This window comes from Neophocaena asiaeorientalis, unplaced genomic scaffold (assembly GCF_003031525.2).
Source record: "Neophocaena asiaeorientalis asiaeorientalis breed wild unplaced genomic scaffold, Neophocaena_asiaeorientalis_V1.1 scaffold134, whole genome shotgun sequence".
Taxonomy (NCBI): Eukaryota; Metazoa; Chordata; class Mammalia; order Artiodactyla; family Phocoenidae; genus Neophocaena; species Neophocaena asiaeorientalis.
In genome coordinates, this window is record NW_020185339.1 from 11,283,097 (window position 1) to 11,297,619 (window position 14,523).

The 14,523-nt window shown below is 34.7% G+C and overlaps 1 protein-coding gene across 1 annotated transcript in view; it reads right to left on the minus strand.

Moving 5' to 3' along the window:
• Positions 1 to 2,465: 2,465 nt before the first annotated feature.
• RAB21 (RAB21, member RAS oncogene family) overlaps positions 2,466 to 14,523 on the minus strand; it is a 31,166-nt gene continuing 19,108 nt past the window's right edge. The window contains exons 5-7 of the mRNA XM_024736925.1: positions 8,391 to 8,445; positions 7,430 to 7,518; positions 2,466 to 4,687 (exon numbers count right to left, since the gene is read on the minus strand). Of these exons, the coding sequence (XP_024592693.1) occupies positions 4,545 to 4,687; positions 7,430 to 7,518; positions 8,391 to 8,445 (287 nt within the window). The 3' untranslated portion in view covers positions 2,466 to 4,544. The remainder of the gene's footprint in view (positions 4,688 to 7,429; positions 7,519 to 8,390; positions 8,446 to 14,523) is intronic.

Consider the following 14,523-nt stretch of genomic DNA (forward strand, 5'->3'; position numbering starts at 1 on the left):
AATACCACTGTTCTGTTTTTCAACATCATCATACTTTATCCCTGCTGTCCCTCACCTTTCTCTCATTGCTCTACAGAAGTTCAAATTTAAGGAAATCATATTAGCTTTTTCTTGAGTATTTGATAATAAATGATTCAGTTGCCAGGAAGTATCAAAATCAAAGTGAGAACTGATTCAGTGGGAATAAAGGTCATTTAAGTAGGCAGGCTCATCCTTTGGCTTTAATGCAATGTACTTGGAAATATGTGCAGTATTCTAGAGAGGACGAGATGCTTTAAGATAAGATTCTTTCTGGGTGGGCCATGTAACATGCCATGTTCATTATCTACTGCAGAAAGGTTAACACTCAAAAGCACACTCAGCTTCCTTAGAAAACAGATGATATATAAATCCCAGATAGCCCAAGCAGTGCTAAAGATCTATCAAAGTGACATTTGTTTAGAAGCAAAGTACTTTTGCTTAAAATTGGAAACTCTTAAGAGTATTTCTAAATTTTTCTCATTACATATGATTAATACTAAAATACTTACATTTAGGAAAGTTTGCTCAGAATTGTAATTAATTTGTTTTCTTGAAAAGGGAAAAGCCATCCAAGTCAGACATAGGTGTAGCATGAATTTTAGTCCACAACACCAACTATATTCCTCTGTTTGGTTGATAAAAAACTACAGAACAGCAACTTACTAGAATCAATGCCTACTATGAAATCAAATAAATGTGTTATGTTCAATGAATCCCAGCTTTTAATTATTAAAATCTAGGTAATGCATTTTATAATTTAGAAAAGAATACTTAAGGATTTACTTAGTCTCTATATCTTTAGAAATTACTGTAAGGCTCTTGCTGGTCATTACTATCTAAACCCTTTTCTAGAAGATCTCAACATTTTAAATGGTCACAAATTATGTATTCCCTCTTTGTCACACTAAAAAGACTGTGAAAACTATAATGGCAAACAGAAGTCAAAAGATAAATTTCAAAAGTCAAAGGCATAAGTCAAACCCTTCTAGACATAAGTGGTAATTATAAATGTAAGTTATATTATCTGAAAATAATATAAGATCAATGATCGAGACCCCTGGTAGTATTTATAATATAGAAAATTGCAAATTATGTATTAAAAGAAATAAACAGTATAACAATTCATTTTTTAATGTTCTAAATATTTGGCACAATGCATAACTTGCCTTATTTAGAAACCATCTGATAAAAGTAATGTAGTATTTTAAATGATTTTAAAAATTGTCAGGTTGTAGAATTTCCTATCTACCTTTCATTCTACTTCTTACTACCCTCCTTGTCTATTTCTCAAATTTTACTTTTTCTTACTGAAAATCTAAAACTGAAATATCATTCTTCTGTTATTTTAATGCCAAATAAAAAGTAATCACTAATAATATATGGCTAATATTTTTTAAAAGATTTCAATTTAGCTGTAACAGCCACAGCTTTAGGCTATTTTCAGGAGATAACCCCAGAAGAAAAGAAATTCAAACACTCATATTTCATATGGTAATGTGATGCTTGTTTCTTTTCAGATTACTGTTTACCCCAAAATTGTTGCAATATATTTAAAAACAATAATCTTCCTCTATAATCACAACGCAAAACAAGAAGCAGAACACGCATCATTACAGAAACAGTGATTGTATACTTTAAATATTCAGATACCTTCTTAATGACTATCTTAAACCAATTTTTATTTATATATACGAAGAGTATACACTTACTAGTTGAAAAATATATTGGTTCTATCTACCTACTACTTTTAATACACAACATGATAACTTGTGTCTTCTTCCTAATAGCACAATTATAAGGACAGGAACACAAAAGATAGGTATTAGAAAGGTGAAGAAAGTATCAGAAAAACTTCCTCAGCCTTGGTTTATCATTTTTTTATCTTTCCTTTGTATACATGCTGCAATTGATTGGTCCTCTTTCATTACCCTTTCACCCTGTTCCTATCTAAAGACCTTCTAGGCTTCAGAGCAAGGTCAGGTATACATATTATCTATTGTTGCTACTGAATTAGTTTAAATTACAGGTTAAAAAAAGAAGAATGAAACGCTTGAGGTTAAGAAGGGTACATAGAGGGCTTCCCTGGTGGTGCAGTGGTTGAGAGTCCACCTGCCGATGGAGGGGACGCGGGTTCGTGCCCCGGTCCGTGAGATCCCACATGCTGCGGAGCGGTTGGGCCCGTGAGCCATGGCCGCTGAGCCTGCGCGTCCGGAGCCTGTGCTCCGCAACGGGAGAGACCGCAGCAGTGAGAGGCCCGCGTACCGCAAAAAAAAAGAAAGGTACATAGAAACCAAAGAAGAGTAAAGAAAAAATAAATAAATAAAACAAAACATCGAGAGTGGTTGTACCATATCAATAATTATCTGGCAACTCTGGAGCAGAGGTTTCTATCTAGACTTTATATCATTAATATAGGGTCAAAAATCGAGAGTACAACTCTCCAATTATCAGGCTTTATGATTTTATTTTTTGGAATAAAGCTCAATTTCATGTCTAATTAGTTTTAAAAACATACTTCACTCCAATGGAGAAGAGCTTCTTTCCCATCTACATCTACAACAGTAGAAATGACAAGGCTTTCTTTACTACCACTGAAAGAACCAGGAGGGCAAAAACAATTTTTTCTTTTATCTGTACTCATGATTTCCCCTGCCTCCCTCCACCTCCTGCACAAACAGTAACTTCACAGGAAACCAAGAGACTACACAGACAATTTTAGCTTATCTTCCTGAAGACTCTTTCCACTCCGCCCTCTCTGAACACACACAGTGGAGAAGCAGTGGGTTGAGTTTGACAAGGACAATAATTAAGGAAGGTAAAATGAAGCCTTATAGAATACTTAATACTAAGTTAAAATTCTAATATCATAACATCAAGGTGTCAGTTTATTCAACTTTAACCCATCTGGGGAAGTTACTTCTTTAGTAACTATAACCTCATTATATTCTTTTAATTGCTCATGCTAACAACTTTATTGTATACTATTGCATCTTGTAAGAAGTAAATCCAGGGACCATTCCATTTTATCTTAGACATAACATTTACTAGTTTTCCAAGCATGACAGAAATGGAAAAATATATATATTAGAACAAGAACAATTTGTTAATTTCCACAATTTGTGTTCCTCCTATGAGCAGTGCCTGATTCTATTCTATCAGTCCTATGCTTAAAGAAAGAAAGAAAAAAAAAAACTTAATGAGAGACTAATTTACAAAGTATACAAGAATATAATTTTATAATAAATCTTTCCAGTGTTCGTTATAACTTCATTACATGAAATGTTTCCCTTCAAAGAAACTCAGAAGGATAGCTCTTATAAAATGAAACAAAGCTTTCTGTGTTCATCTCTGGCAAGCAGTGACCAGAAACAGCTTGCTCACAAAGGATCTAAAAGTGCTGCCTGTGGAGGAGAAACTACCACTAACATGCTGTATGAATGAGTCTTGGTGAGTGGCTACTATCTGGGACTTCTTCCTCTCTTCTCCTACCAATGAGTCCATCTCACATAAAGCCTAACAGAAAACTAAAGCCTTGTAGCAGTGAAACTCAGCATGCTCCACTCAAATACTTCTAAGGTAACCATTCTAAAGCAAAATTAGCAGAAGTCATCTCTTTTATCCAAACAAAAAAACCAGAAAACAAAAAACAAACAAACAAAAACCCCCACAAAAGAACAACAACAAAAAAAAAACCACCCAAACCAAAAGGCAAATGCTGTTGCTCAATCATTAGATGGATTTACAGAGGCAAAAAATGTGACAACAGCAATAATTCAAGTGAAGTATATGAGAAAATTTAAACACGCCACTTTCAAGTTAAGACAAAAGTGAAGGGGAGCTATGATCAGAGTCAAAAAGCTTAGACATTATCACCAAATGTTAATTCACTTTACAGTCATCAATGAGACTACTGTATATATTTTTGCACCTTGCGCTTGTAAAAGCAGATAAAATATTTAATATGTAATTTACAATGTATTTTATCAGCTCAGCATACAGGATGAATATAGATTATATCAAAGTGTAGTAGACAGTTAGGGGCCTGTGCAAACCCTGCAAAAATAGTACTTCAGGTATCTGCTAATTTAAAAAAAAAGAAAACAAAAACAGTTTGCTGTTTAGAAGTGATACAATTCAAACTACCACAAAATACAAAGGACTGCAAAAATGTATACCATTCCAACAACATATATAAGTTATTAAATAAAGATTTGATTTAAAAGAATATAAATGAAGCCTTTAAGTAGGTCTTTTCTACATGCATATTACTCCTTGTTAAAGAAAAAAAATATGTAAAAAGGCCATTGGTAACTGCTTTGTTAACATGTGTAGAAAATGCCAATTCTCTGGTCACGAACCCCACTAAGTTTAGCACTTAAGGTCTCTGCAGTGTTATAAACGTAATTTAAAATACTGTTAACTCTCTAATTCCATTGGTAAAATAATGTGACTTGGAATATGGCAGTCTTTGTGTTGAGGGCAAGGATCCACAGTTTGTTTTTTTATTCCTTAGGGGTGAACAGTTATCCAGAAGAACAGCACCCTCCGCCACCGCTCTGGGCTTGAGGTTCATCATCAATAATTTGTACACCTCGCCTTGCAGCTCCTGGTTGACTGGAGCCATTGCCTTTTGCCCTTTCATCCACTTGTGCCGTTTCTATCATCCCTAAGAGAGGGAGAAAGCAGAAATTATTTAGGACCACAATTGGCGTTTTCTGTTTCTGTAATTTCAGTTTACCACCATGATAGCTATTTCTGACTTTCAACCAACAAGGAAACTAGATAAAATTAATAGCAAGCGTACTTGTCCAGTTGTATAACAGCCACAGTGACATCACCAGAGAAAAAAAGTTTTTGATTTAAACAAATGACTGTATACAAGTGTCATCCTTAAGATTTTCCAAGTATACTTAGAAATACGTCAAAGAAGGTCAAATTGTTCCAAGTACAAGCAATATTTAGGGTACAAGATTTATTCTTCGGTAAGTCATGTAAACTTTTAACCAAATAACATTTGAAAGAACAAAAGAGTTTAAGATGAAAGAGGAAGAACAAAGCTGGAGGACTCACACTATCTGATTTAAAGATACAGTAGAAGTTGCTCGAATGATGACAGTGAGATACTGGTGATTGTGTGGTCCAGTACAATCTTTTCAAGAGACAGTACTGGAACTGGACATTTACGTGTAAAAAATAGAAGTTCAATCTATACTTCCCACCATATGAGAAAATTAACAAAAAATTAATTACAGACTTAAATATAAAACAAATTTCTAGAAGAAAACACAGGAGGAAATCTCTGTAGAAGAAAATCTTTATGACTTTGAGTTACCAAAGGTTTCTCATGTAAGACAAAAAAACATGACTCATACAGAAAACCTGATAAATCAGACCTCATTAAAATTTAGAACTTCAGCTCTTTGAGAGACAGTTAAGAAAAATGAGAATATAAGACACAGACTAGGAGTAAATAGTTGCAAAATACATATCTGAAAAGATGAGGAAAGAAAAGAGAGTCCTTAAAACAGAATAAGGTTTCTTAAACTTGGGTCCAGAGATTGCTCTTGAACAATGGTTTCCAAATTGAGGTATACGGGATAATCCACTGAGGTAAAATTAGAAAAACGTTCAATTTATTTTTCCTTAACCTTTCAAAATTTCTATTTTTTTAATGTATATTTTACAATATGGAAAATCATAAGTACTTATACATGTTCTATAATTTTTAAAATAAACGTATAGAGAATATTCAATTCTTTTATATAAAGATATGATATATAACATTTATAAGCCACTGATCTAGAACCTCAGTACTCAAAGTATGGTCTGAGTACTAGTGTCATTACCGCTTGGGTGTCTGTTAGTAAAGAGAAGCTCAGGCCCACATCAGACCCATTTTATCAAATTATGCATTTTAATAAGCTCTCCTAGTGACTGATATGTACAGCAGTGGTTCTCAAATTTTAGTATGCATCAGAATCATAACGAGGGGTTAAAACACAGATTCTGGGCACCACCTCCAGAGATTCTGATTCAGTAGGTTTGGGGTAAGGCCCAAGAATTTGCACTTCTAACATACTCTCAAGTGACGCTAATGCTGCTGATTACAGGACCACATTTAGAGAATTAATGCTCTAGAAGAATTATGAATGATCTTCAGGCTTACATAAAGCTGAAATTTACTTCGAAGTTTGTATATATGTACACTTTTTTAGAGCAAAAAACCATCTTTCTGAGGTCTATAACTATAAGGAATATAATTTGACAAAATCATTTCAATCCATTATTCTATAGACTAGGGTTTTCCTAAGTATAGTGTACATTCTATTGGTGATATGAGAAATGACTTTCAGATTGTATATAATAAACATTTTCCTTTCTCTTTTTTTAATATGGAAAAGCTCAAACATATATAAAAGTAGAAAGAAGAGCATAATGAAAATCTGTATGTCCATCACACAATTTCATCCATACCTGGCAATCATCCCTACCTTTATTTTAAATCAAATCCCAGATACATAATTTTATTCATAAATTATTTTAATATGATTTCTAAAAGATAAAAACATTTTAAAAAATAATTCTTTTTTTAAGCATAACCACTACACAATAACCACGCCTAAAAAAATTTACAATAATTTCTTAATATCATCAATATCCGGTGAGTGTTCATATAGTCCCAATTGTTTCACAAATGTTCTTTTTCACTAGTTTGTCAAATTAGGATCCAAATAAGGTCCATCCACTGGAACAGGTTGTTACAACTCTTAAATCTGTTTTATTCTGTCCATTCCCCTTCCATTTTAATTTTTAATAGTAATGCATATATTTTAATATGTATTTAGCGAATACTACACATAAGATTTCATAGCCATTGATTACTACTTGAAATAGGGCTAAAGAAGGTATTTAAGCTTCAAAAAATGAGTTAAAGATATTAAGTAAATAATAATACTGGTCGATGCGACAAATCATCAATATGGTCAAAATGGAAACTGTAAAACATCACCCCAGGGGCTTCCCTGGTGGCGCAGTGGTTAAGACTCCGCCTGCCAATGCAGGGGACACAGGTTCGAGCCCTGGTCCCAGAAGTTCCCACATGCTGCAGAGCAACTAAGCCTGTGCGCCACAACTACCGATCCTGTGCTCTAGAGCCCGCAAGCCACAACTACTGAAGCCCGTGCACCTAGAGCCCGTGCTCCACAACAAGAGAAGCCACCGTAATGAGAAGCCCACGCACTGCAATGAAGAGTAGTCCCCACCCGACGCAACTAGAGAAAGCCCGCGCGCAGCAACGAAGACCTAATGCAGCCAAAAATAAATAAATAAAATAAATAAATTAAAAACAAACAAACAATCAATCACTCCAGAAATATTACCAATATTTTAAAAAGAGCCATATACCTACTTTTACAAAGGTCAAGAAAAAGTTCCTCAATCCCTTTGTTCTGTTTGGCTGAAGTATGATAATGTTTCGCTCCCACAGATTCTGCATACCTTAAAGAAAAGTAACATCAGTAATTGAAGTACAAATATGTTTCATGTTTTGTCATGACTGCTGTTTGAACTTTTTTTACAATAGCAATTTTAGTGACTTATTACTAATTAACCCAGGTTTAGTGAAATTAAGATTATATACCATTTGACGTTTCTATATATTGAATCAACTTTTAAATAAGAATAAAACAAGACTTTTATTCTAAGTTAATTTGCAACCCAAATACTTTAGTTTGACGTTTCTATATATTGAATGAACTTTTAAATAAGAATAAAACAAGACTTTTATTCTAAGTTAATTTGCAACCCAAATACTTTAGTTTTTGTGACTCACTGACTATTTGGCCATGACGGTTTTCTTTTGCATCACTCTTAATACTTTTTACTGAAACCAGAAAGAGAAGTGAAAGTGGACGTTTGACGTTTGACGTTTCTATATATTGAATGAACTTTTAAATAAGAATAAAACAAGACTTTTATTCTAAGTTAATTTGCAACCCAAATACTTTAGTTTGACGTTTCTATATATTGAATGAACTTTTAAATAAGAATAAAACAAGACTTTTATTCTAAGTTAATTTGCAACCCAAATACTTTAGTTTTTGTGACTCACTGACTATTTGGCCATGACGGTTTTCTTTTGCATCACTCTTAATACTTTTTACTGAAACCAGAAAGAGAAGTGAAAGTGGAATAACTTTAAATGTCACCAAAAGCCAGAAATTGCCAGTGTAAACTCGCTTCACTGAATCCACTAGCTCAATCTATATTAAGAGGTTTGAGTAATAACTAAATGGTAAAGTACATTGTGCAAAGAGGAAGACTTCTTACAGAGAGTGACTGAAGGAAGGAAGAGAAGGGATAACACTTACGATTCTGCTTCTTGAATGGAAACATGTCTCTCCTTCTCCAAGTCTATTTTATTACCTAATTTGAAAATGTAAATGCCAGTCTTTAATATTGATTCATTTTTATAATGAAATTAAGCCAATTCTAAATATACAATTGCCATTTTAATCATCTGGAAAAATAATACAAATCCCCACCAGACTTCTAAATGTCCTTCTAAATGTCCTGAAACTGTAAGGTTTCAGGACATTTGGATATGAGGATATGAGGGCTGATCATGACTGTCAAGGTGAATGCCTCAGCCTCCCTCAAATGGCTCAATGCACATCCCTCCTGAAGCTGCAGCCTCTGTCAGAGAAAATAACTTTTCCAAAGAGATAAGCACTATTTTTGATTTAGGGTATAAATGGGACTAAGATTCACTAGGGAATCCTAAGGATAAACCTATGAGTCTTAGCCAAGTGTAAATGGTCCCCAATCAATAATTATGGTTCATGAAAATGTATTAGGCTAGCCTCTTGGATCCTAAGAATATTTTGGTTTTCTCGATGATATTAACTGGTTAAAGAAAGCATTAAAATATATGGCTTTTGAAGTACTTCACCACTGCAGGGGAAGAAACTACATTTGTTTTAAAAACATGAGACAACTTAGTATATGAACATCATGCAGATTTTAAATTACTGAAAATAAGTTTAGCTCTCCTTAAACAATGGAACCAAACTGAGATTATGCCATAAAGCCACCAGAACAAAAGTGTAGAAACTGCAAAATGCAGATTCCTTATTATATATAGGGTAGAGATTAAGGTAAGTAGGCTGGACAGAGTGCTAAAGGCAATGGAAATAACATACAGAAAAGGGGAAAAATACCCTAAGAAAGGACACTTTAAACAAATATTTTCATTTCTTCTATTATGACCTATAGGGGTAAAAAAGGAAACCTTGTAAATAAGGTCATTTTTTCTCAGGACCTTAGAGAGTCTAGAAGACAATTTCAGATAAAGTATTGAAGTAAGCACCCAATGAAAGATGAGATGCTTAGAACTGAGAGGTACAAGCCCAGAGGTTCTGTATATGAAAACCTCAAATAATCTGAGCACCTAATCACGCGCAGCTTTAAGCAATGATCTGACACCACAGCCTAAGGTTGAGGGAGGGAAGCAGACATACTAAAGCTCAGCTGGTACTAACAAATTCAGTAGTAAACTCTTCCTTCTTTGAACAGTTATCAGCCTATCTCAGCAAGAAGACACATATCAGTTCTGATTTCCCACATTATACTTTATCAATAAAATTTTAATTTGCTAAATATTACAACCAATATATCCAACAGTCACCAGTGGAATAAGTTGTTTCATGCTATGAAGAATGCACAAAGCACCACCTAGTGGCAGGCAGCTCCAACAAATGGAGGCACAAGATTCTGCCATTGTAAAAAGGTAAAACAGCCTCCTATAGATCAAAGGAGACTTTTGTTGCAATTAACTAAAACCCTATGAGTTGGTTTATTAGAGCTTTAATGTCTCTTTTTTCAAAATCCACCATAATTACCAACATCTATTTTTGAAAACTGAGGATAGGGAAAGTAGACAATCACCTTGTTGCCTCACATGAATATCTGGGGAAAATTATTGACACTGCTTTATTATTTAACAGCATTTTAAACTTAACTAAACTTTAATAAAGCCAGTATTTTTTTGTTTTTGTTTTTTAATCTTTTGGCCATGCCACACGGCTTGCAGTATCTTAGTTCCCCAGCCAGGGATTGAACCCAGGCCACGGCAATGAAAGCGCCAAGTCCTAAACAATGGACTGCCAGGGAGTTCCCTAAAACCAGTTATTATTAAAATGGCTAACTATTTTAATAACATAATTAATATTTTAAACAAAAAAATCCCTCTACTAAATAACTACTATTTCTTTGAACAATAAGTGCTCATAATGGATTAACAGCACAGACCAAGTCACAAAACTGCCTGTCAGTGACTGACACCTTTCCAAAGTTCAAGACCTTTTTAGCTATGTTCTTTTAAAAGCAAGAGAGCTAAAGCTTGTGGTTGAGGCTCATATCTGTTTCAATACTACTGTGCAGCCACATTGGGAACTTTCTAATAGGCTTACAACACCTGAAAATAAGAATAACCACCAAAGTAAGCACCTACTTGAAAGTATAGTACAATAAAGGCTAGGGGGGAAAGCTGACGGAAGCTATTGGAGAGGAAAAGGCTATCCTGCTAAGAATACTAAAAATTTTATCTTCTTTAAAAATACCTATTTGAATTAAGAACATGGAAGGGATACACCCATTGCTAAGGGCAGATGGCCTAATAGCAATAAAGAGCTAGAACTTTATTTTGCTTAGACTGGATGTTGTGTGGCCTAGTGGAAAGAAATTTTTAAATCTGATCAAACTTGTTTTTAAGTCCTGGCTCATTTCAAAACTATAAGATTTGGGGCAAATTACTTAACCCCTTAGTCTCACTTTGTACAAATGTAGCTAATAAACTTTGCAAGGTTAATGTGAAAATAAGATATATGTAAAAAGTCTAGCACATAGGATGTGTTCAATAGAGTATTTTTCAGCCATCACAGTGAATGATCAAATGGAAAATGACAGTGAATGATCAAATGGAAAATCAATACTGTTATGAGAGAATTAAACTCATGATAATTAACACATTTCCTACCACAACCCTGGCTGGCTTCGGAAATCCCTTAACCACCCCTCCCCCAATTTAGTTCGGTTTGCTTCTGTGCTATCACAGCACACCCCCAACCCCTTGATAGCATGTATCATAATGTACAATAAAAGCTTGTTTTTCTCTCTCACCCTACATGATAAGCTCTGGAGAGACAAGGACCATATCTATTTTTTAACTTATTCACTACATTATTCTCAAAGCCTGGTACATAGCCAGCAATATACATTATTGGTTAAGTATATGGGCTTGAAGTAGCAGACAGACCCAAATGAAAATCCCAGGTCTATCTCTATATACTATGTAGTTTGGGAAGTATCAAGCTCTCTAAGTCCATTTTCTCATGTGTAAAATGGAAATGGCAACAATGCCTTCTTGCCGTGTTGTCAGGAGGCTTAAATGAAATAAGTGTGTAGTTCTTAGAATAGTACCTGGCACTCAATAAGTGGTAACTATTATTAATAATAAATATTTGTTTAACAAACATACAAATGTTAAGGACAGACTAGAAACAAAATACTCTATTAAACAGAGCAACCACAGCCAAGAGTGCCGATCAATGGATTAACTAAAACTAGAGGGAAAAGTCTGCTAGTAGAGTTCTCTCTTCCTGCTTTACACATTATCAGTGATTTAGATAAGGACCTAGAAGGTTCTGCATCTAACTTACACATGAAAAAGCTAGTAGATTATATATCAAACATAAACATTCAGAAACATATGACAAGTTGAAATTCCTACACTTAGGTTTAAATAATTTAGTTATGTAGGAAGATGGGGAAAGCCTGACAGAAGACCAATACTTATAAAAAAAGAATTCTGATTTTTGTTAACCATAATCTACATAAAAGAGAAATTGAGTTGACATGACTGCTAAAAAGTATATCCAATCTTGGGCAATGCTGGTAGAAGGACAGTAAGAAGATTTTAAAAAAGAGAGCGCTATGGTATACATTGAGTCAACAATGTTTGGATTCTAGTATTCATTTCAAGTGTAGGAGACACACTGATACACCGAAATAAACCTAGGAAAAAATAATCAGGATGATGAGGATGTCTGAAAGTTAGCCCAAACAGTTGAAAACCTAGGGAAGATTTTAGGTGAACCATCCAAGTAGGCTTCAAATGTTTGAAGGACTGTCTTGTGTAAAGGGAAAGGAACAAATATTTGTCATATGCCTACTCTATACCAAGTGTTTTCCAAATCATTATTTAGTCTTCATCACAATCCTATGAGGTAGTATTATTTTGAAGTTAGTTTTAAAACAGGAGAGAAAATAAACACTGAACATATATAGAATGAAATGAAAATCAAGACGTGGAAAAAATAATGCAGATGTCCATCAACAGCAAAAGGATAAACTGTGGAATATTCATAGAATTAAGTATTAGATAGCAAAGAGAGTAAAATGAAGTACAACTATATACAAGAACATAGAGGAATCTTGTAAACATAATGTAAAGCCAAAAAAACAGACAAAATAGCTCCCATACACATATGATCCTATTTTCTGAAATTCAGAACACAACCAGTCCCTGCAGTAAAAAGTCAGGATTATGTCTGGGGTGAGGAGAAGGCAACTGGGGTAGTGTTGGGATGAGAAAGGAGCACAAAAAAAAAAAAGAAAAAAAAGAAAGGGGGCTTCTAATGTACTGGTGGGGCTTCTAATGTACTGGTTACACAGATATGGTAACTTTGTGAAATTTTCCTTTTGTGGTAAATGGGCTCTCAAAATTCTTCCAACTCTGAATTACAAACAGAATTCCATGTCACACTTGCCAATGGAAAAGGGAGAGTGAGAGCTTTTTATACTTTATACAAAACATTAATAAACATTATATAACATGAAATGAGACGTATCTAACCCTACTTGGGGGCAGTAAGCTACCAGTTTCAATATTACTAAACCTTCTAAGAATATGAACATGAAGAATACAAAGTTTAAGTTAATTATCCTAAGTTTATTCACGCAGCTAATTTTTTTTGGCCATGCTGCGAGGCTTGTGGGATCCCTGGTCCCGGTAGCAGAGATTGAACCCGTGCCCCCCTGCAGTGGAAGTGCTTAGCACTAACCACTGGACCACCAGGGAATTCCCACCCAGCTAATTTTTTAAATGTTATTTTGTAACCTTGGTCAAGTAACAAGTTCTCGAGGCTTCTTTGACTTTCCTTTTTTCTTTCTTTTTTTTTTTTAAAGATTTTTTTGATGTGGACCATTTTTAAAGCCTTTATTGAATTTGTTACAATATTGCCTCTATTTTATGTTTTGGTTTTTTGGCCCCAAGCCATGTGGGATCTTAGCTCCCCAACCAGGGAGGAACCCACAGCGCCTGCATTGGAAGGCGAAGTCTTAACCACTGGACTGCCAGGGAAATCCCTTCTTTGACTTTCTTAAGAATATGTTAGCTATGTTTCTTAGAATGTGTTACTTCCTTCCTCTCTTCTGAGAGATAACCAGAATCCCAAATCATCAAATCTTTAGTCATTCACCTACTGTGACCACTTCCACTCCCAGTAAGTCCAATATACCAGACAGACAAAAGCAGGCCAAACTCACTAATGACTAGCTGCAGCTTTGGTCCCAAACTCCTATGTGGTCTACGACTCCAGTGTTCTTGTTTGAAATATTCCCATCATCTAGCCTAACATCTAGCATCTAGACTAAAAAGCAGGCCAGATCAGCTCCTGTTCCTCTCCCAAAACTTGCACCCTGATCTGGACCTGTAAAGTTTACCAGTCTAATGGTGACAAAATGTAAGAAATGTAAACTCAGGTTAAAACAAAAAAATTCTTAAGGCTAAAAGCAGAATTTGCCCACGGTGACTACTCCATTCTATGTCCTCCACTAAAACTACCCTGGTTTCTCCCAAGCCATTTATCAGTTACATAAAAAGGAAGAGAGAAAACAGCCTGAGGCTATTCATAAGGATTAATATCATAAGCAGAGGAGTCTGAATGACTCAATTTGAATCCCATCTCTGATAGCTGCATGATATTAAGCAAGTTATTAAGTACATATCTCCAGGGCTCAGCTTCCTCTACAAAACCCTCATAGGGGGCTTCCCTGGTGGCGCAGTGGTTGAGAGTCCGCAGTATCTCCAGGGCTCAGCTTCCTCTACAAAACCCTCATAGGGTTGTGAAGATTACATGAGATAATGTCCACTGAGTACACAGCATAGTGTCTGGAACACTTTATTGACCAATAATTAGCTGTTATATCATAGAAATAATACTCTAAAGAAAAAGGAAACCAAAGAGAAATGCCAGAAGTCCAAGAGTGAATTCTAGAGTTAGTTGTTTTACTTTACTTCTTAAGATATTTTTCCAGTCTAGTATATCATGATCTACTTATATCTTTGGAGTCACATTTGTTCTTAACTCAAAAATGGGTATAGTTAAATATAGAGAACAAGAACACAGCTTAAGTCATTGATTTTAATTATATTGTAAAGTA